Genomic DNA, 25,790 nt, shown 5'->3' on the forward strand with positions numbered 1-25,790 from the left:
TTTAACTACTAGTAAATGCAGCTTAGATCTAGACATAAATAAGCAACTAAATTTAGCGTTTGATAATTTCGGTTTTTTCTGCTTTTGTTTCGTTGTTTTTTTCTGCTTGTTTTTGTTCTGTTTATGTTTCTCGAATAGTTTCAAGTTGTTGCACCTTAACTATCTGCTCTCACGCTTCACGTTCATTTATTTAAGTATTATAAAAAGTTGAGGCCTTGTTTACGCTTAAATGCAAAACAAATTAATTAAACAATTAATGAGCGACGCGGGCGGACCCGGCCCCGTGTAATTGTTTAATTAATTCGTAAATTGTTCTTTTGTATATAAATATAAATAAATATGTAAATTAGAGAAGGAATTCATCAGGAGCGGGAGGGATTCAAATGCCATTTGAAATGCCTACAAAAATGTTTGTGTAAAAAAGCTTAGCCACTAATTTACTTGACGTTGCTGTAGTCTCTGTTCTGCCGTTTCCGCGTTGTCGTTCCATTCCGCTTCGTTCCCCTCTCTCTCTCGCTCGCTCTCTCTCTCGCTCTCTCTCGCTTCAGTCACAGTAGTTTTGTTTTTGTTTTTGTTTCGCGCGTGTCGCGTGCCGTTAGAAATTGTATTTGCTAGGATTTTGATGTTAAGGCTGTGTGTGGCAGTCCTAGTCCCAGACAATGCTCTGCTGGAACTCGACGACACGATCCCAGGGGAACTCTGGCTCCGGGTCGAGCTCCATCGTCTCTGCCAGCGAGCGTCGGATGCGAGTGCTGCCCTCCAGAGCCGGCTCTGGGAGCGTTGTCACAGGCGACGCAGCAGCCGCCGCCGCGGGCTCTGATTCCTGCTCCTGCTCCTGTTCCAACTCCTGCGCCTGAAGCGTGGTTCTGGCCTCCTCGCTGGCCGGCGTACTGCTGCCGGGCTGCTCCTCGGTGCCGGCGCCCGATCCACTGCCAATTGCCTCAATGGGCGCCATGTCGCCGCGTCGCTCGTTGTTCCGTCCGTAGTTGCTGCCCGGGAAGTTGTTGATGCTGAACTGGTCGGGCCGGAAGTTGGCCGAGGAGGAGCTGTGGCTGCTGTGGGTGCTGTGGGTGCTGTGGGTGCTCTCGGGACGGTTCAGATACTGGTAGGAGCTGCTGGGGCCGCCGTTCTGGAAGGACTGCTGATCCTGCGGCTGGTAGTTGGAGCTGATGGGCGATCCTCCGAGACTCGAGCTCGAGCTGCTGGAGCTTCCCCCATAGATGGGTCTGCCGTAGCTATCCTTCTGCCCACCCAGGGAGCTGGAGCCACCCACCGAGGGGCGGTAGAAGGGTTTCTGCAGCTGGTAGCGCTTCGGCGGCTGGCTGCTGGGCTTGCGCACGGAGTAGCCCGGCTTGACGCACATCATGCCAAAGACTCGGATGCCGGGGACACTCGCATATGTGGGCTGATCATGGGCCATGGGTCCCTCTACCGAAAGGGAGATTTGTTCAGATTAGAAGATTTGTTTTCTCATTTTTCTGATATTTATTTACCCATTTTGAAGTGATCGGGACAGCGGCAGATGACCAGATAGTGGGATTTGCCTGTCCGTGTGTTTTGCAGTGCCAGCAGGGACCAGTCCTTGGGCGAGCGGCACTCTCGCATCTCCGTTGTGGCCTCACAGGTCTTGGCCAGCGTAATGGCCTAATCATGGAGAGAGCAAAAAAAAGGAGTAGAGTGCAGTGGAGGATGCAAATGGAAGGGGCGTTTCTGGCTGTCTAGACGGTGTCTAGCACTGGCCGCGCGACGATTAGACATTCACTTTGGACCCACAGGCCCACAGGGCGGCCAAGGAAAGTAACCCCAACCCAAGCCAATCCCATGATCATGACTCTAAATTGAAAGCCAACATGCTAAACGTCTACTCGGCATCACTCTGCATCACTCTGCCTGTCTCTAGCTGTCGCTTTGGAGCCAAAAAAAAGAAGCGAGGAGCAGCCCTGGGCCAGACAGAAATTGCTTTTTGCTCCGCTTTCGATTGGACGCGATGCTTGATTGTCCTTTAACTGATTTACAGCCTCGACTGCTGGCTACTGGGGCTACTGGGGCTACTGGCATGGCAGCAGCAGCAGCAGCAGCAGTTCCTGCCCCAGAGTGGAGTAATTTGATTGACTCTTGCGGCGCTCGTTTGCATGCGGCAGCCAATTCAGGCAAAGTTTTTATTCCACTTTTCCGCTCTTCTTTCCTCTCCGCTTCATTGGCTCTCGATGGTGGCATTCAGGTTAATGCTGTTGCCGCTGCTGTTCCAGTTTTTCCTCTGCCACTGCTCTGGTTTTCCAGCTAAACGCATTTTCCGTACATCATTTGCGGTACAGTTCCGGCAAAACAGCAGCAGCAGCGGCAACAAACACACACACAGCACACAGCGCACAGCAAGTGTTGCATTTAACGGTAAAGTGAAGTGTAATTATGACAATGTCTGGCACTGCCCACACGCGAGAGAGACCTTCCGCCGCCTCCTCCTCCTCCTCCTCAGTGGACACCTGCGTGGAACGGTGGAACGGGGAACGCTGGAACGCTGGAACGGGGAACTGTGGTGCACAGCAGCACTCAACTGCTTGGACCATTAAACTATTAAAAATGCTTTTTATTATTTAATTTATTTGAACATTTCTCCCATGCCTCGAAGACCAGAGTCGCAGGAGGAAAGGGGAGGGCCGCTGCGGCATTTATAACTTAATTAAATGGAAGTTTCCTCCCATGGAAGATGGAAGCCGATCATGGCTAGGCAATAAAAGTGCCCCAATCATGAGGCGGCAGTAGGGGTAACATTATGAAGCCACAAGGTGAGCCTCCCAGTGACCCTGGGACAGGCAGAATCAAGCCACAGATCGTGCCACAGCAGCGAAGAGAACTCCGCAGACGCAGGAATCAATTTGATGAGTGATCAGAGTTGATCAAATGATCCTCAATCATCCTTTGTTAGACGATCTTCGTTTGGGGTTTGATGTGAGTTTCGCGGGTTCCCACTCATCTGGCAATTGTTGAGGTTTTTCCCCTGAACTGATCTGATCTATTAAATGATCCTCAAGCCACGAAACGAATACGCAGTGAACTTTTGTGAGATTTGCAATTGATTTTCCCTGATTGTTGGCTTTCCGCTCAAACAAATGATCCCCAATTCGTAGAGCTCTCCGGTTCGTGCCCTCCACTGATCGCATCTTCTCCAATTCGTGATCTACCTAATGAACATCTTCCTTGAATCCCTGCAATTCCCCACCGACTCCCAGGTTGGACTCACCTTCTTTTTGTTATCACCAACCAATTTTGTGGTGTGCTGATCGTCCTCGTTGAGGCTGGCGGAGCAGGGATCGCGATATCTGCAAGGGAAGCCATCGGATTAGATTAGATTCTGGCCGCTGCATTGTGGGATTAATTAGAAGTGGCCGAGTGGCCGAGTGACAAGTGGGCGAAGCGAACCCTAATCCTGCAGCGGAGACTGCTGGCGACTCACCTTGATGGACAGGCGCACAGGGGCTGGGTGTAGTTGAGTCTCACGTAGACCGCGTTGCAGACCTGCTGGATGGCGCACTCGGGCAGCAGATAGATGTGTTGATTGTGCGGATAATAATGATATTTCGTTGGCTTCGCTGTCGCCGTTTTCTGCACAGAGAGGGAGAGAATTAGTTGAAGATTGTGATTGATGTTGATGTTGATGCTGATTGATGTGGCCAAAAGGGTTTCATCGTCTTCTATTTGGGGAGCAATTAAAGTTGCAGCCAGCATTTGTCTGTGGCATAGATGAAGTGCGAAATTGAGGCTCGTTCCTCTCCTTTCTCCTTCTCCTCTCATTTTGAATACCCAACCCGGGAGGAGCTGCTGCTGCGCTTCTGCATTCAAAGTAGTCAGAGGAGGGGCAGCAGTTCGCTTGGCCTGGCCAAGGCAGGTTAATGGCAAACGAGACCCTCACATAATGACACACAAAATTGCTTGAGAGATGCGCCTTTTCCGCTCCACCACAATATGAGGCGGAAGAGGGGCCGCGGCAGCCAAGTTATTAAGAATTTTGATGCAACACGAAGGGGACGACTCGCAACCATCCATCCAGGGTAACTGCCAAACGCACTTTTACTTTGTCGGAATTGGAGGGAGAACCCAAACCCCAACCCATGCCATGGCCCTGTCCCTGTCCCTGTTCTGCCCCATCAGCCACTTCCTTCCTGCATTTCCCACTTGTGTTGTGTGTTTGCCCGCTCCCCATTGAGTTGTTTTTCATTTGGAAACTTCTGATGGAACTTCCCCTCCGTGCCTTTTGTTTGGCTATTAAAAAGTTCTTCAGCGGGGAAAATATTTACGACACAACTGAAGGCAGCTCCCTCTGTGCATATTTTCCTAACTATTGAATCATTATTGAGAGCAAAACAAACTCCCGATATGAGACGAGACGTTCGCTTAGCGTCCATCAATGCGTGAAGATTCGCGGAAAAGCCAGAGCGGGCGCCCATCTGCAAATGGGTCTGAATGAAAGGTATCTTAATGATTTTATTAGCTCAGAGAGAGAGATAGGAAACTGCATAGGATAGATTAACGCAGTTATTAGAGCTGAGAGTGAATTTTATGGCAGGCACAAATGGGCGCTAAAACCCCCAGCTAAATGATGATGAATGGACGGGAGTGGCTGTGGCTGTGGCTGTGGCTGGAGTTGAGTTGATTAAATGAAATTGAAGTGGAAACATTCCACAGCGAATGGATTTAGGCAGATTAGATATCCACATGGAACACTTATTGGTTCCTTCTTTTGCTCCGCCTGCAGGCACTTCCTCCCACAACTCCTTTCACCATCAGTCCACTCTCTCTCTCTTTCCTTTCCCCTACTTAGCACATAATTGAACCGAAGGCATCTTTGGTTTAGTGCAAATTACAGGGCACATGATCCACCAGGGGAAAGGGCCACGGCAGCGGGCACTTCCCATGTCAGTCAGGTAGTTGCAACTTCCAACAGTCTCCCACTTCTCCTTTTGTGGCAGCTCCTTTTTGAGAGTGATTTACACTGACCCTCAGCCATTATTATTGAATTCTCTCCACCGCGGGAGCGGGCCACCCTGCACCCTGCACCTTATTTGGCGTCAGCTGGTTGTCGCTTCTGTCGCCTGCCTGTCTCTTTCACTTTGGTTAAGTAGATTCTTAAATATTTGCCATGTTCGCTGGACAGGGAGCAAGGCAAGCGAGCAGAGAGGAGGAGCCAACGATGTGGATACCCTGCGGAGGAGGTCATTTCTCTCCACTTTCTACCCTCTGTCTGGGCAGAGGCAGAGCCTTGGGTAACCCTAAGCAGCGCCCTGAATGTGAGTCTCCATGGAATTTTGCACGAATTGCAGTTGCAAATTAAAGCGTTTTGCTGTTGTCCGCTTTCCCGCTCCGCAGATTGCAGTTGTGTAGCTCTGAGGTTAAAGTTCAGTCGGTGGCAGTTAGCGCAGAAGAGAGAAGATCTGCCCCCCCCCCTGCTGCCTGGCCACCCAAGTGCCACTTGAAAATCGTGTTCCCTGCTGCAAGCTTCCTGCAATTTAAAGTCACTTTTCGAGTTGCAGTTGGAGACTCTCAAAGACCCTGACAGATGGAGATGGAGGGAATCTCTTTGGAATCCCATTGCCATGACCTTTCATGGTCTCAAGTTGTTTTCTGTTTTCCGTTTTCCGTGTTGTTTCTTTTCTTTTAGTTGCCTCTCCTCTTTTTTGTAGTTTTTTCCCTGTTGGTTTTTGTGTAGTTTTGTTTTTGGAGTGCCATGAATTGCGTTTTGATTGAAAAGAAAGTGACATTTCCGTTGATTCCAAAGTTTTTTTTTGCCTTTTCTGTGGCGCTGCAAGGCTCTCAGCCTCAATGCTGATTCTTCATGGCTTTTCGCCAATGGAAATGACGCTGAAAACAGCAGAAAACTGCAGAACAAACAGCAAACTGTGGCAGCAAACGGGCAAAACACTGGCAGGCAGGCAGGCAGGATGCATGGCGTATGCGTGATTTGTGTGCCGATGTGGCAGCCTTTATTGACTTGTTGCAGTGCTCCATGATTAGCCACTTGATTAGCTGCCATTCATGTTGAAAATTCCCACAAAATTTGACAGCTCAGCTTGTGCAAAATGAAAATTGCAAACATTCGAAACTCCTTTGTGATTTTCTGCTACACTCGAAGTCCCTTAAGCTGTCTTCTCTCCTTAGTTCTATTCCTAGGCCACTTGTCTTTTGTGGCTTCCGACAAGAGTCCTGCAGTCAGCAGCAGCAGCCACACTTCTCGGGTTTCTGGTCTTGCGACTGTGTGTTGTGCAGCGTGTGGTGTGTGTCCCCCCCGCTTGTAACTCAGTCGCCAGTTGGAGGCTCGAAATTTACTTTTAATGAGAGAGACAGCAGCAGGGGGAAGTAGCAGCCAGCAGCCAGCAGCAAAAGTTAAACTGACAGGCAGTCAGGCTTGTATCTATGTATCTTGCAGATGCGAAAACCTCGCCACTTGTTATTCAAATCAGCTTGAAAGAGAGCTTCCAGCTACGACAGCAACAAAAGTAACATAAAATTTCACCGCTTTGGCTACTGCTCAGGCTCTCAAGACAGAGAGAGAGAGAGAGAGAGTCTCTCTCACTGTGAACATTTGCATATGGTATACCCCTCCCACCTACTTCTGCAATTAATAAATAATTTTCATTTCATTTTCATTTCGAAATTTGATTTAATTATGTGAAAGTCTTTGAATGACTCTCTGTCCCCCCCCCGCACACACCTCCTTGTGCAGCGAGAACACAAAATTAGTTGCCATTATTTAAGTTTTACTTCCCCCCTCACCCCCTCACCACCCACTCCCTTCTTATTTGCTTGTTTGTTATTTCATTTTATGCTCAAAGTGAAAATGAAATCGCTTTTCAAGTACTTTCGTTGTTGTTTGGTTGCTCCGGCCTTTGCCTTTGCCTTTGCCTTTGCCTCTTCATTGTTATCTATAAAGCGTGAAGTAGTTTCAAGTGTTTGTCTACTCACGGATGTATCTTTGTATCCGAGTATCCGAGTATCCGGGGGTATTTTCTACCATTTCTACTTCTACTTTTTTCTTTTTATTTTATTTTTTGTGTTCATCCAACGACACGACAAGCTACCGAAAATCTTAAACATTTCACTTGAGGCGCACTTGTGGGGGGATTTGGCATTTACATATCTACATTCATACATTCATACATACATTTTACATATTTACATTTTTACATTTTTACTCTTCTTGCAAGCAGAAGTGGGTACTACGATTTGTACGAGGTGTTTGCCATGGAAGAGTGTGAATACGATGAGATTTTCAGCCCATTTGAAACGTTTTCCCAAGTGTTTTCCCATTAAATCCTCTTTCTTTAGTCAAATCTATTCGTTTATGGAACATTTGTTGCGTTGTTTCACCTCATTCTTCATTGCCTGACTGTGGAGCTACCATAAAAAGGGGATCAATCTTCTAGGGTATCAATAGCTTCGAGTGTCGCGGGGCTTTGCTGCTTCTGTTGAATTTTTCGGCGGTTTGTTGCTGGCTTTTTCAGTTGTTAACTGAAATTTCTCATGCAAATCCCAGTCAGTTGTTTGCTTGCTTGTTTATTTACCATTATTTGTATTTGTTTGCCCAATGGCCATCATCATCGTCTCAGCATCTCAGCATCCCAGCATCCCAGTAAAAGTCGAGTGTCGAGTCTCCAGCTGTGGCTCTTCCACTTTTCGCTCCCATCTATGGAGTACTTCCCTCCTCTCTGTCTGCGTAGTGTTCCCAGTGTGGACTCTTTTGCCCCCCAGCTACGCTCCTCTGAAGATCTCAACACTCTCTGAAACCTTGTGCAGTGGGGCTGGAGTGCTGCCATGTACCCGCGGGTTGTAATTAAAATGTTCAATAAATCGTCAAACTTGATGGTCGATATTTTTATAACAAGCTAAGCAAAAAAGTGGCCAGCGGAATCCGATCGTAAAGTGAACGGCTGGCTCTAACGGATGTGCCTCTGCGCGTATGAATCGCACTCCGCCGGGTCAGAGTTCAGTTTATGGCCTCTCTCGCTCTCATGGCGCAGAGCGGAGAAGAGCCAAGATTGGCCCCAGGAAAGATCAACGAACGACGGATCTTGATTGGTGTTTGGGAATTTGATTCTTGATGAGGATTCAAATGAGTAGAAAAGTGAGGCTTAGAGCTCTGAGATTCAGGGATATCCTTTCGATCATAAGTAGTCTCCATCTATCTATCTCGATGCCATAATCTTGCTGCTAACCAAAGTTGGCCAAAGTGGAATCTCCTCTGCTCTCCACTCTCCACTCTGCGCATGCGTAACTGATATCCATCTTTGGCGCTGTTACAATTTCTTGCGCAAAACTTGTCAAACAGCAAACAAAGGTGCAGTTGCGGCACAGATGGCAGATAGCCCCAGAGCAAAGAGGAGGCAGCATTTATGGCCATTACATGATTTGGCTGTGCGAAAAGGCATATTGAATAATCCAATGGAAAGGCAGGAGCCACAGCAGCTGCCACATTCCACAGCCAATTCCGTAAAACGACCAGAGACGTGATCATAATTGTCATCTTTGAAACAGAAACAGAAACAGAATTCGAATTCGAATCAAACAGAAGCCGTTGAACGTGTCCAACGTTCTGGGCAGACATTAACTTGTTCTAATTTGCTCTAAGAATATGTTGAAGCAATATCTGTCTGGTCATAAGCTGGTTACACTCATTTTTCCCTGCTGCCGTAATGCCCACAGAGTGCCGTAATAATAATATTTTTATATTACATTTCCCGCTCTTGTGTACTGGTTTTTTGGACTCTTTGCTGCTGCTGCTGCTGGCCGAGTTTCCCTCTCTCTCTCTCTCTCTCTCACTCTCTGGGTGCTCCTCAGAGTGCTCGGACTGGCCTCTGGGGTCTCTCGGTTAGGGTTTGTTGAACCTCTAATGAGTTGAAATGCCCAAGATATGATTCGGTTCTTAATGTACGTTTATGTTTTTTCTCAACTGTCTTTTTGGGACAGTTTGTGGGACAAAGTTAATGTGGCTGCCATTACGGTAACGATTCGGTCATGATACCAAAGGGAAGTCGGACATTAGCCTTCTGTCTGTCTGCTGTGGCGGGGGGCGGGTTACCGCTCTCTGTTCAGAGCGGAAAGGGCTGCCTTGGGAGCTGGACATGTGGAAAGTTTTAATGAAATATTTGACAGGCAGGAGCAGCAATGCCAATGCAATGAAATGTGAAAATTAAAGCAAATGGTGGATGCTTTCTGCAGTGTAAATCTACCACCCAGAACTCTTTTCCCCCCACACGAATTTCCATGTACAAAAATCACTTTCCATAACCGAAAGCCCTTGGACTGTGCTGGCCATCACTTTCCTTTCATGTTCCTTCGCTCCCGAGCATGTAAAACCTCTGTAACTATTTGTTGAACAAATAAACAGAAACAGAAACAGAAATACACAGAGGAAAAGGTGAAGGGAACCCATAGGCGACGACGACTGATGATGGTTCTGGGTTGGTGGATTCTTTGGTCTTGGACTTCTGGTCATTTACCTCCAAGCAAAACGGTCAAAATGTTTGGGTTTTGGGTTTTGGGTTGTTCGTTTGTGGCTTTTTACCGCTAATACACGCATAATAAACTATGGCCCCGGGAGCGGGAGATTGAGGCCCCTTCTGATGGCTTTGTGGCTGCCACTCACGTACCGCAAATGTCGGGAAGGTCTGCTGGTCATTGTGTGATTGAGAAGCGGCCGCTTACCTGCAGAGAGAGAGGCGAAAGAAGCGAAAGAAAGCGAAATTAGTATTTGGTTGTGTCAAAATAATGCCCAAACATTTCAACCAAAGTGGCCAAAAATATAGTTATCGTAAATTCTTCTGGCTTTAATTTGAATTTGAATGGCGCTTAACAGAGGGAACCAGAGAGACGCCAGAGAGACCCTTGAGATGGTTAGCATTTACATTTAAGTAAGCCATTAACTTTCCAAGGGAATTGGGGACTGTGGACTGAGGATTGCTGGTTCTCTGGAGATTTGTACTTCAAATTAAATAGTAAAGAGAGAGACTGCAAATAGTTCCAGCGGCATGCTAATTACTGCACAGAGCAGTAGAGGGAAGAGCAGAGATGTTTCTTGTCTTTGTCTTTCGTCTCTAATATAAAATGCAGCTCTGCTGCTGCCCTGTCTCTGGGTTTGCATTTTGGGGCCTTGGGGCCAAACACTTTCTTTATTGGACTTTCTTTCGCAGTTTTCTTTGTACTTTTTCCTTGCCATTTTCCTATGTTTTCTGTTTTATCAAAGTAGCGCACATTGCACATCTCATTCACCGCCAAAGACTCCACCCCCTGCTCCTCCTCCTCCTCCTCCTCCTCCTGCTGCTGGCAGAGCCGGGCCCTGCGGTTACGTTTCGGCTTTTGTTTTGCATCTCTGACAATCTTTTTTGCTTCGCATGGCTTTTCCTTTGGAGGCACACGAGAAAAAGAGGTGAGAGATAAAGATGCCGACATTACGCGCTTTGCATTTTTCTCTCTCTCCTCCCTGTCTCCCTGTCTCCCCATCCCTATCTGTCCCTCCGTCTGTATTTTTTCTGTGTTAATTATAAGTTTCCGCTCGGAAAGGGCAGCCTGTTGATGCTGAATGCTGAAGAGGAATGCAAAGGGCAGGCTAATGTCTACATTAGTTGGTTGCACAAGCTTTGATCGGCATTTCAATGGGCTTCAAAGTAGACAGTTTTTCATTGAAGGGGAAATTCCCATTCCTGGGGGAATTTGTAGCATAGAAAGAGATTATTTTTCAATAGATAATATTCCCCTGATTGGTACAGATTTCTCTATATCTGAATCTGAATCGTTTCTGAAAGAACTTTTCATCATTCCAAAGGAACTTCTTGCTGGATCTCTGCAATCACAGCAAGGGGTTGAGGTGTCCATCATTAATGTGTCCATCCATGGCTGAAGCGTAGCAAAAACAGCAAGTCGGCAATATAAAGCAAATACCTAACCCTATGCCCAGTCCAACCAACCATCTATCTGTCTATCTCTTTTTGTTGTGTCTGCTGCTAAATGCCAGAGGCATAACTGTTTCAAGAGAGAGATGGATACCCAACAGATAAAGAGAGAGGGGGAAAGAAGGCAGCTGGGGAGGATGGAGGATGGAAGATCATTCGCAGCGCAGTTGGCATTTGCGACAATTACAGATGCTAGCGGATTTGCATTTCATGGTTGCAAATACAGAGAAAGAAGTTATAGAGATAGATAGATGAATAGATTGATAAGTAGATACGTTCATGTTCGCTTAACAGTAAAGGCAATCCTCGATTGGCCATTGGTTAGAATTAGATTCATGCCCGCTGCTGCTGCTGCTGTTGCTGCTCATGGCTCAGCATTTACAGCTATCAATCATAATTAAGTGAATGATAATCAAAATGGACAGCATTATGAAAGCTTCAAGCTGCTGGTGCTGCTGCTGCTGCTGCATCTCTGCTCTCCTCTCTCCACTCCCGCACTCCACTCTCCTCTCTCCACCCTTCAGTTCGTTCTCCTGTTGCGGTCATCCGTTGGTCTCGGTCTGCCTGTGTCTTCTCTCTCTCTCTCTCTTGTCTTCTTCTGCTCTGCTCTTCTCTTCTCTATTATTATAGATAATGATAAAGAGAGGCAGATCGAGCGGATCGGAGTTGTAGCTGTAGCTGGGGAGTCTCATGCTCATTCTGTGGTCGTCGGTTCGTTGCGGCACCGTTATGCAGGTCAGCAGCAGCGGCAGCAGCAGCCTCCTCCATCTCCATCTCCTTCTTCTCTCTCTCGCTCCTCCTCCTTCTTCACACTCTTTGTTGCAGTCTGAATCTGAATACCGCTCATCTTGTATGCAAACGCAATGCATTCCGCAGACACAGAAACAGACAGACGGAAGGAGTGAGGCTTGTATCTCTTTCTCTCATTGACATGCCAACTGGATGGCAAATTTAGCACGCTATGATACGCAGTCGCAGCAGGCAGCAGGCAGGCAGCAGCCACAGACGCTGCTTGTACCCGCTTGTAGCTTTCATTTTGCTGCCCAGGTGACAGCCTCAGCTATGAGTAGTTGTTGCCACCACCACTAGTACTCCCCACACTCTCCCCGAACTCTCTTCTGTCCTCTAGTTTGCCTGCTGCCTGCCTGGCACATTAATTTATTAGTTGCACTTGCTTGTTGCGCTGTAAAAGATACGCACACGTCGCCTGGCTGCGATACATTTTTCCTGCCTGCGCTTTCCAGCGAGCTTTCCACCGCAAGTCCGTTGCTTGGCTGCTTGGCTAGTTGTCGCCTATCAAATTACCCAACAACTGCTGGCTGCAGTCCCTGGCTAACATCAGTTCCCATCCCCATCCCCATCCCCATCCCACTACCAGTCACAGAGATTCTGTTGCTGTTGTTAGAGGAGTCTCGTGAAATTGAGGTTTATGCGCGGCTGCAGTTCGTGTATTGATTTTATGGGCAAGCGAAACTCTATTCGTGGGTTCAAAAGGTTCCCTCACGAGTGTAACTTCCATCGCAGCTCATTAATCACTGCCCAAGTGCAAGTCTTTTATGATTTTGTGCCATGATCATGATTCATGATCATTGCTGCATTTTCTTGTGCATCCTGTTTGCATCCCTCTTCCCCTTTTCACGACACTTTGCTGCGCATAAACCTGTCACAATCAATTGCAGTGCCATCATCCATATGTCCGTTGCCCGCCAACCATTTTGGGATGCATCCCGAACTACTTTGCTGTCTGTCTGTCTGCCCCATGCCACAACATGCGCCTGTCGCCTGCCAGCCCGGATGCCCAGATGCCCAGATGCCTGGCTGCCTTTGCCTCCCCTTATTTGAGAGACAAACCCGATATTGCCGTCCATCCGTCCCACTCCTATGTAAAAAATGTCTAGGGCGAGAGATTTGCTCATTAATTTTCGCGGCCTTCTGGGGTCCGCAGCGAGGCAGCAGCCAGGACTCCTCCTCCGCTCTGCTCCACTCTGAGCTCTGAGCTCTGAGCGAATATTTCTCTGTTTTGACGTTGATTGAAGATGCGGTCGTGTTATGGGTGCATGGGAACCAGCAGCCCAGACACAGACTCCCCTCCATTCGTCCGCCCTCGTAGATGATTAATAAAAACCTGAGCTAGGTTCCCCGGAATTTTCCCACTTTTCCATGTGCGATCTTTGAACTCAATTAGTGTGTTGTCGGTGGAGCAGCCTCAGCGGCATCTATCTCTGTGAGAGACTGAGGCTAAAGATGACACATATATTTTCTGTGACTCGTATCTTGTGGCATAAATTTCCATTTCGAATGCCACGCCCCCTGTACACGCTTTTAGCCCATAAAGAAACTTTTGCTTTTCAGCCAATTTCAGGCACATTCGTTGGCCTTTACCGACTCGAGTCGAGCGAGGACTGTGTGCGAAATGGATAGACCACGATGATGATGATGATAAACTTCGATGACTTCATGATGATAGAGATGGGGTGGGTTGGGGTCCCACTCCCACTCCCACTCGTTCTCCTCTCTCTCTCTCTCTCTCTCTCTGTTTCTGTCCATAATTGAAGCGTGTCCCCTGCCCGCCCGCTTGTGTTTTGTACCCTTTTTGCACCATTTTGCTGTCTGTGGTTTTTCCATGCCACTTAGCCAAAGTCCACCTCCTACTCAAGCAGCTCCAACTGCTCCTCCTGCTGCACTCCACTCGATCCGCGACTTGCAACTGCAACTGCAACTTCAACTTCAATTTTGTTTCGTGGCCAAAAAGGAGTTTTGTGGCTTTTTGTGTCCAATGTTGTTTCTCGTGCCCAATTTGTTATTTTAATGATTTCGATGGAATCTTCGCACATAATTGAGCTGCCAGGCAGTCCCACCATTCCCGTCGTTCCATCTCTCACCGTTCCACAACCCACCTTCTGCTCTGCTCCTTCTGTGCGGACCGGACTTCTGTTTTTGCATGCAACCCACAAGTGTTTGCTTGCCCCATGGAAATGTCTGACAAATGGCCAGGCAGCGGCAAGTAGGAGCTGCGGGGGCTGCGTCAAATATTTATCCATTTTTCAAGCACTTGCAATATCCGCCAGCTGTCTGTGTGTCTGTGTGTCTGTGTGCCCCCAAAATGAGTCTTAACCATCGATATGCTCTGATGTCTCTGATCCGATCCGAGTCATGCCTTGCTTTTCCATTTGCCAGGGAAACTGACACTTCGGCTTGCTGCTGCTGCTCTCGGTCGTCGCCTCTTATTAAAAATTGTGTCAAGTTGTCAGCAGCAGGCAGCAGCAGCTGCAATCAAATGTCAGTGTGTCAGTGGAGGAGTGCAACGTGCAGCAGCGCCATCAATGGCCTACAAAAGAGGCCAAGTCCAAGTCCAAGTCGAAGGCTGAACCCCCGACCACAATGTCCGTCCCGATCTGTCCATAAGTGAAGTTGATGGCCCCCCACTTGCCATTTTCCGTGATTCGAGTACAAAAGAAATGAAAACGAAAATGAATTTGATTGAGTTTGTGGCTGGAACAAAGTCTGTCTGTGATTTGATGAAGGTTATCGCTTGGCTTCTTGCTGGACAGTGATGATGCTCGATGCTCCACGTGATAGTTGCTGGCGCTGCTTACCCCACAGACAGCCATTCATTATCCTCCCCGAAATGTCGCTCTTCAAGCATAAATTCCTGCTGCTGAATGGCCCACTTCCATCCATCTTCAACTTCGCAGCTATCCGCGCAGATCTATAAATTAATTGCACTTTCTAAAGAAAACAAAGGCCAAGCCATCAAGTAATTTGGCGATGAGCCGTAAATTCAAACAGAAATCAAAGCTCGATTTGACCCCGAAGGTCGCTTGCAATTAAAAACAGGGAGAGATGCCTATCGATGGGAGCTCAAGAGAAGGAGAGTGACTTTGCTGCTTGAACATGCAACATGCAACCCACACACACACACACACACACACTCCACAGTGCGAGACTCACTCGAGAGTCCGCGGACTCGATCGCTCACGACAGGTGAATGCCATCAACGATTCGAGCTTCGAAATTCGAATATAATGCTGGAAATTGTTGTCTTGTGAGTATTTTGAATGGCTGAAGCTGAAGTTTACAACTCTTTTTTCTTGTCTCTCGCTGCTGCTGCTGCTGCTGCAGTTGCAGATGCTTTTTGCTTTTGTTTCTGCTTTTCTTGTTGTTTTTGGGTGGATCAGCAACTTTTACTCCACTTTGGGCAGAGGCGTTGGAGCCATAAAGTGTGTGTCTAATCCAAAAGAAAGTGCTCTGGGGGCGTAATACTCCGAATACTAATACTCAGCTGCTAACACCCGAACCCCAGACAGATGAACACAGAAGAGGCCTGCCCTGCCTCCTCTCCGTTCGGTCACTGGCCACTGGCCACTGGCCACTGGGTGGCATTTAGTTGGGAATTTAAATTGCTAATTTTTGCTTTTAAACCAGGAACTTCTGCATTTATTTATGCTTTTTTTATGCCTTTCTGTGTTGCTTATAAATTGTAATTCCTTGTCCAACTTGAAATGCGCAAAAGTTATATGCAACTTCCTCAACTGTTCCTCAACGTACCGCCTGTCTGCCTGTAGCTGGAACCTAGACCTGAACCTAGACCTGAACCTGAACCTTGTACCTGGGCGGGGTGCATAATTTGTCGACTTCCTTCTGCTTTATGTTCTAAAATTGTGGCCAACAGGCAGGAATCCTAAAGCCCTCCTCAGGCCAGAGACAGTTTATGTCGCAGAAAGGTGGAGGAGAGGGCATTTCTAGCTGCAGCTGAATCTTCCCTTGGTCCACTCATTTCTCATTAAAGCCAGCCACAAACTGTGTGTTTTTGGGAAAGTGCATTTCGGGGTATTCAATTTATAGACCATAAAGGCTTCCAATGGCTGGATGGATCCATATCCACTCTTATAAATAATTTATCAATTTGATGTTGCAAGCAGGCAGCAGGCGGGCAATGCACCAATTGAATTAGCCATCAAAATGGCAAACGAAAAGAGAGAAAAATGTGATTTAAATGCAATTGGTTTGTGTGCTCTGTGGCTCTGTGGCTATCTATGTATCTGCCAGTACGTACAATTACACGACCTAGAAAGCCAAAGCAGCAGAAAGTAACCCGATAGACAGACAGACAGAGAGAGAGAGAGAGAGAGAAGAAAGCCAAAGATAGAGCCACAGATCCTCAGTCGAAGTAGAAGCTAACAAAAAAAACAGCAAAAGACAAAAAGCCACAAATTCGATGGGGAGTTGTGTAGGTGCGGGGGCGGGCAGGCCCCCAAGACACGAATGAGGAATGAAAGATGTTGCAAGTATCTCATAGGTCGTTTGGGTCTCTGTAATGCAAATAGCTGCAGTTGTTCCAGCTACAGCTACAGCTACAGCTACAGCTCCAGTTGTGTAGTAGAGACATTCGCAATTAGTTTGCCAAATGCTGTGAGATCTTAATTTGGTCGTGAGTCCTCGTCGTCGTCTTCGTCGTCGTTGTGGGTGATGGCTGCAGGGGGCTTTGGACATGGACTGGGACCTGGGACCTGGGACCTGGCACCTGGGTCCTACACATTTGACTCGACGAGGTGTCAGGTTTGTTTAGCTTGAACTTGATGTAGTTTGTTTTTGGCAGTCGGACTAATGATTATTTACACTCTCACTCTCTCGCTCCGCCGCTCTGTGTTTTTCATGGCACAAAACGTTCAATGGAAAGTGCCCTTTGGGCTGGCAGACAGCGGACAGCGGATGGCACTTCTCATTAGTATATCAATGTCTTGTAGCTGCACGATCTGCAAATCGATGCAGCCAACGTTCCTGATCTTTCGCTCTATGTGGATGCTTTTCTGCAGATAACTTTGGCAGACTCTTCGGCCGTTCTTCTGCAGAACTTTGCCCCAACTTTAGTTGCATCTTTTTGGTGCCACAAATGCCTGAACTTTCCTCATCAGTGGCTGTGGCCATCTTCCTGCCGCCTGTGCCGCAGATCTTGCAGTCGTCTCTCCTTCTGTAAGTGAATAGCATGCGGCGAGATAAATGCCTTGGCCAAATGGGACGGGTATTCCATTCCATTCTTCCATTCTTGTTGCCGCGTCATTGCCATAAATTGCCCATCGTTCGATAAATTATGGAATGGGCACAGTGGGCAGTCGCTGACCATCCACCATCCACCATCTACCCGATGCTTCCCCCCCCCCCCCCCCCCCCCCCCGGCTGCCCACAAAGTGGAGCTTCGTCTATTCTTGGTTCTTCGGTTAATTGAATTGAGGCTTCGCTCCCCCCTCCTCCTCCTCTGCTCTTCTGTTTCTATTTCTACTTTTGCTTTTGCTCTTGCTCTCTTTTCTTTGTTCGGCATTTTTATGGGCTTTGTTTTTGGCGGACCCTTTGCCGGATTTCACTTTTCATTTTGGCTTTTCGGGGGTTCTTCTGTGTATACAATTTTCGCTCTTTCGCTGGTAAATAAATTACAGTTATTAGTGGGTGAGATTCCGCACCCCCCTCCCCTTTAATTGCTTGTAAAAGTTTTAATAAATCATCTGCAGAAATGAAGAGAAAGATCATGCCGTGTCCACGGCAACCCTTTCGCCCAAGCAAAATCAAACTAAAAATAATGTTAGAAAGCCAAAACCTCGCGAGACACTGAAGATTTGGCGGCGTCTCGGCTTTCTTCTCGCCGCGTCTGTCTCGTCTGGCGGCTGGCATTGTTCGGTTTTCCCTAATCATATATATCTCTGCATAAACCCCTCTGTTTACCCCCCTCTTTGGATGCCCTTTCTCTGCTTTCTGCTTTCTGCTTCATTGCTTTCATTTGCATTCGTTGGCAGTTTCCGCTTTGCTACCACTCTTTCCCCAGTCTAGTGGCTTTTCTTGGACTTTTCTCCCTTGAAATTAGCATAACTTTGGGCCGCTTCTACTGTATCCCCTTCCTCCTGCTCAGCTCTAACGGTCAGCTTCAATCAGGGGTCCCATTGTGTGTGTGTGTCTCTTCTGTGTGTTAACAAGCAATTGATGAAACAAAGCGGTAAACATTTAACCCACACTCGAACTTCACTCCATCTGCCCCGATCTCTGTGCTTTTTCTTATGTAATGGATGATGAGCTGTGGTCTGGGCTGCTCGAATAGAATTAAGCGACAGACTGAACGGATTTGTTGTGCATTTTGTATTGCAAAGTACTTGAGATTGGGCTCCAAACTGCTGGAGTTACTCGAATGGAATGTGTAAGTATATTTATTAGGAATTAATGCCACAAGTGCTTCAGTTTCTTCCGCTCAGTTTGTGCAGCAGTTTTGAGCATTTTCTGAAACCTGCAGCATGTTGCTGGCATCTTTTGTTGCTGCCCACACAGACACCAAACACACACACACTCTGACAGAGAGGAACCTCGCGATAAGTGCACTTTTCCATGTCAATCAAATGGCTGACCAACCAACAAGTCACGCCTCAGCGGCAGCTGCCAATATCATTCATCCATCTGCATCTGCTTCTGCATCTGCATCTCTCTTGGGTTAAGCAACATTTCACACTCTTTGTTCCATGTGGTCCAGGAGGTGGGAAGCTTTATCCCCTTTCCTTATGTCTCTTTGTCTTTGATTTTGCACCGCCTCCCGCCGCCTTTCGTTTCGTTTCCTTTCTTTTCTCTTTTTGTTATGATTTCTGAAAAAATCACATTAACTGCAATTCACTTTTTCTCTCTCTGTCTAGCTGCTGTTTTTTTTCTGCTGTTGCAAGTCTATGATTATATGCTCTATGACTTGTGAAATTGTCGGGTGTCATTGCTGGAACGACGAGGCACGCGGCACGGAACACGCGGCAAGAGTCAAAGTTTGTGTGGCAGCAACGAAAGTTTTGCTGGTTCCGTTTGAAAGTGTTCGAATTGGCTGGGATCGGGTCTGTTGCGGGTTTCCTAGCTAACCAACTGCCTAAGCGATTCTGATTGAGAATGTTTAAGCTAAGTGAAATATTCTGGCTTTAATTTGGTGAAAGAAGGTGCTCCAGTTGAGCGAAAACCCACCCTTGAAAGCAGCAGATTCTAGCCCGAAAGAGAGCAGAAATGTCTCTCTGGGTAGTACCACCGCTCTCTCTCTCTCTCTCTCTCTCTGCTCCTCGTAGCTTCTGTAACTGCTGCCTCTCTGCTTTGCTCATAGCTTATAGCCTGATTAGACGGATGGCTTCCTAAGAGACGCAGTATGAGGCTGCAGTTAAATTTGAGTTGATTCTTCCTGCATCGAGGCTGTAATTAATTATTATGAGCTGCGGTCTGGTGTTCGGGGAGTGGCTTTGGCTCATGCCAAGAGTGGGGAAGAGTGGAGAAGCCTCCAGTCACTAATTAGATGAGTTGAGAGCGTGAAAAAGTCGTATATTCATACTACCCATGTGGGGTTTGGTTGCATCATCCTCAAAGAGGGAGAGAGAGAGCCATTTGCAACTCATGCGATGCGAGACACATCTTGGACATGACCCTGGCCATAACGGCAGTTCGACCTCCATAATGATTCCACTTCGTTCGTCTTTTCTAATGCCGAGGAATGCCGAGGAACTCTTCTGCAGCTCTGAGGTGTTTCTTGTTTAATTTTAAAGAAGAAAGCAGGCAGCGAAAGTTCTTTTTGTTTTTGGCTTACTTCTCGCGTAGCATCTATTATTATTTGTATGCAAATTAGCGACGCGCAGCCCCCAATTCCACCTTTGTTTGGCAGTGTAACAATTATGCTTTCATCTCTCATCTCTCACCTCTCGATTGTTTGCCAAAAAGAAGACGGCAATCTATTTAACAATGTGTTAATTACACTTGGGTCTCGCACACAGAGTTCTTAAATCAAAGCGAAGGCGCTCCGCTGTCCGCTGTCCGCTGCCCGCTGTCCGCTGTCCGCTGTCCACTGTCCGTTCCGTAACCGTAAAACAAATCTGAGCTTAATCGTTAATTTATGATATTTCTAGCGGTAACCGACAGCCCAGCCCGGCAGTCCCCCACCAACAATCAAGATCCAGCCCGGAGACGCTCCGCTGATCAACGTCTCTCACCATTGGGGCATTCTTTTTGCCTCAACTTCTCCTGCCGCTGGACGTTGGGTAGATCATAAACTTTGGATTGTATCTTCTTGCTGCTGCCCCATTCATTGATTTGCTTTGATTTGATTTGATGGCCTTTGAGAGACCATTAACATGCCCGCTGCCCGAGCATTGAATTGTAATTAATGATTTGTCTTGCAGCTTATGCAAGAGGAAATGGCAGCTGCTGCTGCTGCTGGTAGATATATTGATGAGTGGATAAAACAGAGACATATATTATCTCAATCCCGTTGTAATCCTTAACTTACACTCAGGAGAATCTCAATTGGCACACACCTCATGGGAACATGGGAACATGGGAACCTGAGCAGCAGCAGGGAAAGGCTTTTGGATTTAACCTTCTCCCAGGCCTAAAGCCTGGTCCTAATCCTAATTCCATTGCTAAATGCTTAAATGGGGAGCATGCTCCACGATTAGTCTCTGACAACAATTGAAGACTTCATTGGAGTTGTCCTCTCGCAAGAGCCTTTTAGGTGCGCGGACATGTGACAGCAATTTGAATTAGGAACAAACCAAAGAGGGAGAGTCGGCAGAGACTTTGCTGAGAGAGTCATTTCATTTGTAATTTCATTGAATTCTCTTCTCTCATTTCAGGTGAGTCTCCTGAATCTACTTAGAACAACCTGTTCCTCCTCCTATGAGTAAGTTGCTCAACCTGCTGCTGTCGATTGGCTTCGATATTCGATGGCCAATTGCTTGATGGCTATGTGTGTCGTCGCTCTGGCCATAAATTATGTCGTTGTGGAGAGTCCCACTCGGAGCCCCGCAAAACTTGGAGCTGCCACCAAGCATCATAGTTAGGCGCACATCAAAATTTATAGGTCAGTGGTGGCAACAAATTGCGCAAGGCATTCCAATGTCCAATGTCCAATGTCCAATGACTGCCCAAATCAATGGCGATTCCCAAGCTCCATCTGAGATGCCCTCCATCTTCAGTGGCTGGCCCCCAGCTCGGTCGCTCCTTCTTCTGCCGCAGCATCTAATAAGGCTTGACCAGTTCTCTCCCTTGTCCATGTCAACGCTGACTAAACCAAACAACCAACCAAAACACTGACCCACTCAACACTCAACAATGCTGCTCCAATGTTATGGTACTGAAAGTCGCAGTCTTCCATCTTCCATCGCCAACTGCCTCTATCTGGTGCTTGCTGTGTGCTTCGATCTGGGATCTTTCTCCCAACCTTATGACAATCGATTTGCAATGGAAAGAAAATGCCTGCAGGCGCTCCATTTATAACAAGTGGCCAGCATTTGGCCAACTATCCAAGAGACAGCCACTCCACTCTCCACTCTCTGGTTGGGTCCTACGGTGAACTTTTTTGTTCTCCTTGCCGCAATGTTGCCTGTTGTCATTGTCGTTGTCTTGCCAGCTTGCCAGCTTGCCTCTTGCGATAGTTTGAGAGTCAAGTTGTTCCAATAATTCTGCATTTGACATTCAACGGGGGTTTACCCGAGGTTCTACTTGTCTTTTTTTTTGTGTCTGTCCGCAACGGTTGTTGTTTTTTGCTGTAGGATGTCGCTCGGTCTCCTTGGTCGCCCATTGTCTTGGGCAGAAACATTGACAGGCCTTTGCCTTTGCCTTTGCCTTTTACCTTTCCCCTTTTTCTTTTGCCATTTCCCATTTCCCCTTTCAAACTTTTCTGGTCAATTGCTAATTAGGCTAAAGAATGGTCGGATCTGTGCCTGGGGATTCTCCATTGGGAATAGTTTCTACTGCAAAGATCCCTGGTAACCTCCCAGAGTTCCGCTCTTCCCTGGCCCAATTCCTTATGCCAATTCTCACCTTATTGTCCTTGTTGTTGGTCGCTGATCCCAGCTTCTGCTGGTAGTACTCCTCGCGTGCATTCGTGCTGAGGCTGTCGATGAGCGCCGAGGCATTCACGTGGCCATCGTAGACGAGGCCATCCTGCTGGTTGCTGTACGTGGAGGCAGCCAGGACTCCCGCGCCTGCTGCTGCTGCTGCTGCGGAGGATGAGGCCGCTGCCAGAGGTGGAATATTGGCCTGTGGTGTCCGTGTGTACAGCTGCTCGATGGGCAGGCCGGGATTCGCTGAATTTGTGGTGGCCGCGGGCAGGGATGAGGAGGATGATGAACCAATCGAAGGCGTCACCTTCTGCAGGGCGGGCTTCGTCTGCTGCTTCTGCTGGTAGCCGGCGTTGGGGGTGGAGAGCTTCTGCTTCTGGGTGGTGCCTGGGCTGGGTGGCTTCGAAGCGGCTGCCGCATTGGCCGCCGCCGCCGCCGCACTGTTGCTGGTCGGGCGCTGGGCGCCGCGCTTGAGGGCCGCGGCGGTGACCTTGTGGCCGAAGGGTCGCTTGGTGGCCTGGCGGTGCTTCAGCTTCCCCATCGTCGTGAGGGTGCGCTGCTGGCTGCCCGCGTTCGTGGCTGTGGCTGCGGCTGTGGTGGAGGTGCCGCCGCTGCTGGGATCCGCATCTGCTGCCGTGATGGCTGCAATGTTGTTGTTGGAGCGGGCGGCCACGAACTGATCGTCGGGATTGGTGGCATCGGTTAGGGCCTCGTCGCTGGTGGTGGATGCTGCCGCCTGCTCCTGCTCCTGCTCCTGCTCCTCCTGGGACTGCTCCTCCGTCTCCTGGCTCAGCTCTGGCTGTGTCGTGAGACTCGAAGAGGTCGTCTCGCCCGTCTCCTCCTCCTCGTTGTGGTCGCTCGTCCCGGTGCCCGCCTCCTGGCCGAAGTCCGTGGTGGTGGGCAGATCCTTCATGAGCGTCGTCTGCTGCGTGACGGCCGCCTGGAGCACTGCCTGCTCGTTCATGGTGTGCTGCAGCTCCAGGAGCGTCGTCTCATCGAGCAGCAGGGTGGGATCCGTTTCGGCCTCCGTGGAGCCAGTGGGTGGCAGCGTGCTCTGCTCCTCCGCCAGCTCCAGCTGCTCCGTTTCCGCCTCCGCCTCCGTTTGCTGTTGGGTCGTGGAGGTGCTGCTGCTGGTGCTGGTGGTCCTGGAGGAGGTGGCCTCCTGCTGCTGGCTGAACTGCTGCTCCTCGATGTCCAGGGACTCCTTGAGTCGCGCCACCCGCTCCACGATCCTGGCCAGCATGTCCTTCTGCTGCTCGGGCAGGTTCTTGGTGTCCAGCTCCAGCAGTCGGTCGTACTTGCGGATGTTCCGCTTCACCGTCTCGATGTCCGCTCGGGTCTTGGCCGACGGGGGGATGGGCTTGGCCTGCGGCTTGGCATCCTCCTCCTGGAAGTAGGCGCGCGCCCTGCGATTGCTGTAGCCCACCAGCTCGATGACACCCGGATAGTCGGAGGCGGAGGCGGACGTGGCTACAACGAGGATGGCCACCAGGGCCAGGGCCAGTGCCAGTGCCAGGGAGCAGCTACAGCTCCGAACCATTTTTAGGAGCGGGAGTCACACTCGGGGGGGAAAAACTCGACACACTCGACACTTTGGGTTCTCTGGGATATTTCTTCGTTTCTCTTTCTTCCTTCGTTTTTGTTTTTTTTTTTGCACTCGCGAATCACGTATTTTCGTGTATTTTCTCCCCCTCGTTAATCTTTCGTCTCTTTACCGCTGCTCGGGCGGATTAATGTCAACTAACTGTAACTGTGACGCTTTGACAGCTCTCTCGGCAAAAACACGCTCAGCGCTCGCTGCTGCTGCTGCTGCTGCTGCTGCTTCTCTCTCAAAGAAGAAAACGCGAAACACGAATCCAGCAATCAGGAGGAGAATGGAATGGAAAATGGACTGAGGGGAATCTTCTGCTCGATGATGCTTCTGCTGCTACTTTGGGGATATTTTTTCTATGCGTGTCTCTCGGTCGGTCGCTCGGTCTCGTCTTCGGGCCACGATCCGCAGACGGCTAATGTCGGATTACAAATGTTCCAGGCCGCTGGATTGCAGCGTCTTTTAAAAATTTTCAAAGCGGAAAACGCATCGCGCGGCCGTCGAGCGAAGAGAAGACTTTTCTCCCAGGGCCGCAGCCCCCACACCAACCCCCCACCACCCGGTCACGGCCACAAGTTGTTCTTTCACCAAGTTCATGGCTTAGACCGGACCGGTTTGAAGCCAACATGTTGCATGCCAAGCCAAGCCAGGCCGCCTGCGATAGCGATCTCAGAGAGGTCTCGCAACCAAAGAGAGTGATCAAGAGAGAGTGGGAGAGCGCTTTCTTTCTGGTAGATGTTGCTAAAGTTTCCATGTTGCTAAACTTGTATGAAATGTTGACAAACTTTATTTACATGTTGCAAAGGTTCCACTGACAAATGACTCCTGCCTCTGTGAGCTGGGGGCATAGATTTAATTGCACGGCCAGGCACACGCCTTCCTCTAAGAATAACCATCCAGCACGAGCACGATCATGTGTGTATATCTGCCGGGGATCGCTGCAATCTACGGTATATATTCCCCAATCAATTAGTCATTCCACAAACGCACACAAACGAAGAGGCAGCTCCTAGGCAGAGGTCTCTGTTTTGGCCTGGTTCTGCGGCTGGCTTGGCTCTCTGTTTCGGTTTCTGTTGCTCTGCTCTGCTGTTCGACTGCTTTCGCTTCAATGTCAACTCAGCGGCTCGTTTAGCCTGTCATCGATTCGGTAGACTGGTAGAACCAGACACCAAAGACACCATAGAACTAGAGACACACTCACAAAACCCGCGATTCTGGCATGGATCCCCATCCTGATCTCCTCTGCTGGTCTGGTCTGGTCTGGTCTGCTGTGCTGTTTGATGTTCAATTTAGTTAAATGCTTTCGTATTAAACATAATTTGTCGCGGCCTTCTTAATTGTAGATTGAGAAATGGCCAAGCCAAGCTCTTCTTTCTCCTCTTCTCTGCTCTCTCTTTCTTGACTTTGTACCTTTCTCCCATACCCATCGCCGTGTGATCTATAGCCCAGAACGTGCCGCGAACTACTAATGAACTTTGGTCACAACTCCAGATTCATTTCCATTTCCATTTCCATCTACATTTCAGGGTGTTCCCATAATTGTTCTCTAATGTAACGAGCGAGAAGGGTATGTGGGCACTCTGATGGGGTTTGTCATCATGCATGGTCTACCAAAATAATTACCAAACTCTCAAATATCTATTCTGCATTTAATCCAGCGAAAATGAATAAATTCAGAGCCCACTTTAATGCTACTTCCACCCACTGCTCCCTGGCATTATGAGTAGCAACATTTCTGAGGGTATTTATGCATTCATGCAACATATGTATAAACATTGCTGGAGTCTCGAGTCTTGAGTCTGGTGCGCGTCTATTGCCTGGGAACTGCAATAAAACAATCACAAATAAGTTATAAGAAAACGAAGCTCCACCAGAGCCCAGAGACCCAACCAAAGTGAAGCTCAAGCTCAGGTTGGAGTCTTCGTACCGTTTGGAGCTGTGAAGCAGAGGCAGACGAGGCGCAGCTTCCCCATTTTTCACGTAGCCGCGCAATGAAAGAAAACCGAGCGTTAATTAAAAAAATAGCCATAGATCAATGCACCTGATAGATGCGGGAAATGTTTGTTCTGCTCTTGGTGCGGCCTCTGTTGCTGTTGTGGATGTTGCAGTGGCAGTCCCAGTGTTGCTTTGTTGCTGCTTCTGGCTGCTGTTTCCTGCAGGGTTGGGCAGGGGGCAAATTTGCCAGCGGCAAATGTGGTATAATTTGTGAGAAAAAGGCTTGGTTAGGCCTCTCCTTAGCCCTATTTAGAGCCCCATTCCCAATGCCTCACACACACAAACACACACACGATGCCAGCAATAGACGAAGAGCAAAGAGAGAGAGCCCCAAGCGATCCTCAGAAGAAATATCGTTTATTACGAGTCCCAAGGGACAGAGCGGGGAGAAGGTTGACAAGGCTCCAGGCGCTTCCTTCATTAGCATCG

The 25,790-nt window shown here is 48.5% G+C and overlaps 2 protein-coding genes and 1 long non-coding RNA gene across 4 annotated transcripts in view; 1 reads left to right on the forward strand and 2 right to left on the reverse strand.

Moving 5' to 3' along the window:
• Positions 1-23,810, reverse strand: LOC117589251. Its single transcript, XM_034281025.1, has 5 exons — positions 21,756-23,810; positions 3,455-3,603; positions 3,242-3,320; positions 1,494-1,644; positions 1-1,428 (listed from the first exon to the last, which is right to left on the reverse strand). Exons 1-5 carry the CDS (start codon positions 23,313-23,315, stop codon positions 647-649), a joined length of 2,721 nt encoding a protein of 906 aa, XP_034136916.1. The 5' UTR covers positions 23,316-23,810; the 3' UTR covers positions 1-646.
• The window catches only part of LOC117589250 (elongation factor-like GTPase 1), a 68,183-nt gene that overhangs the window by 3,233 nt on the left and 39,160 nt on the right, over positions 1-25,790 (forward strand). The window lies entirely within an intron of this gene.
• LOC117589258 lies at positions 4,950-20,076 on the reverse strand. Its single transcript, XR_004574198.1, has 3 exons — positions 20,066-20,076; positions 5,226-5,239; positions 4,950-5,017 (listed from the first exon to the last, which is right to left on the reverse strand). It is a non-coding gene; the product is annotated as an uncharacterized LOC117589258 (long non-coding RNA).

This window comes from Drosophila guanche, unplaced genomic scaffold (genome assembly GCF_900245975.1).
Source record: "Drosophila guanche unplaced genomic scaffold, DGUA_6, whole genome shotgun sequence".
Lineage (NCBI taxonomy): Eukaryota > Metazoa > Arthropoda > Insecta > Diptera > Drosophilidae > Drosophila > Drosophila guanche.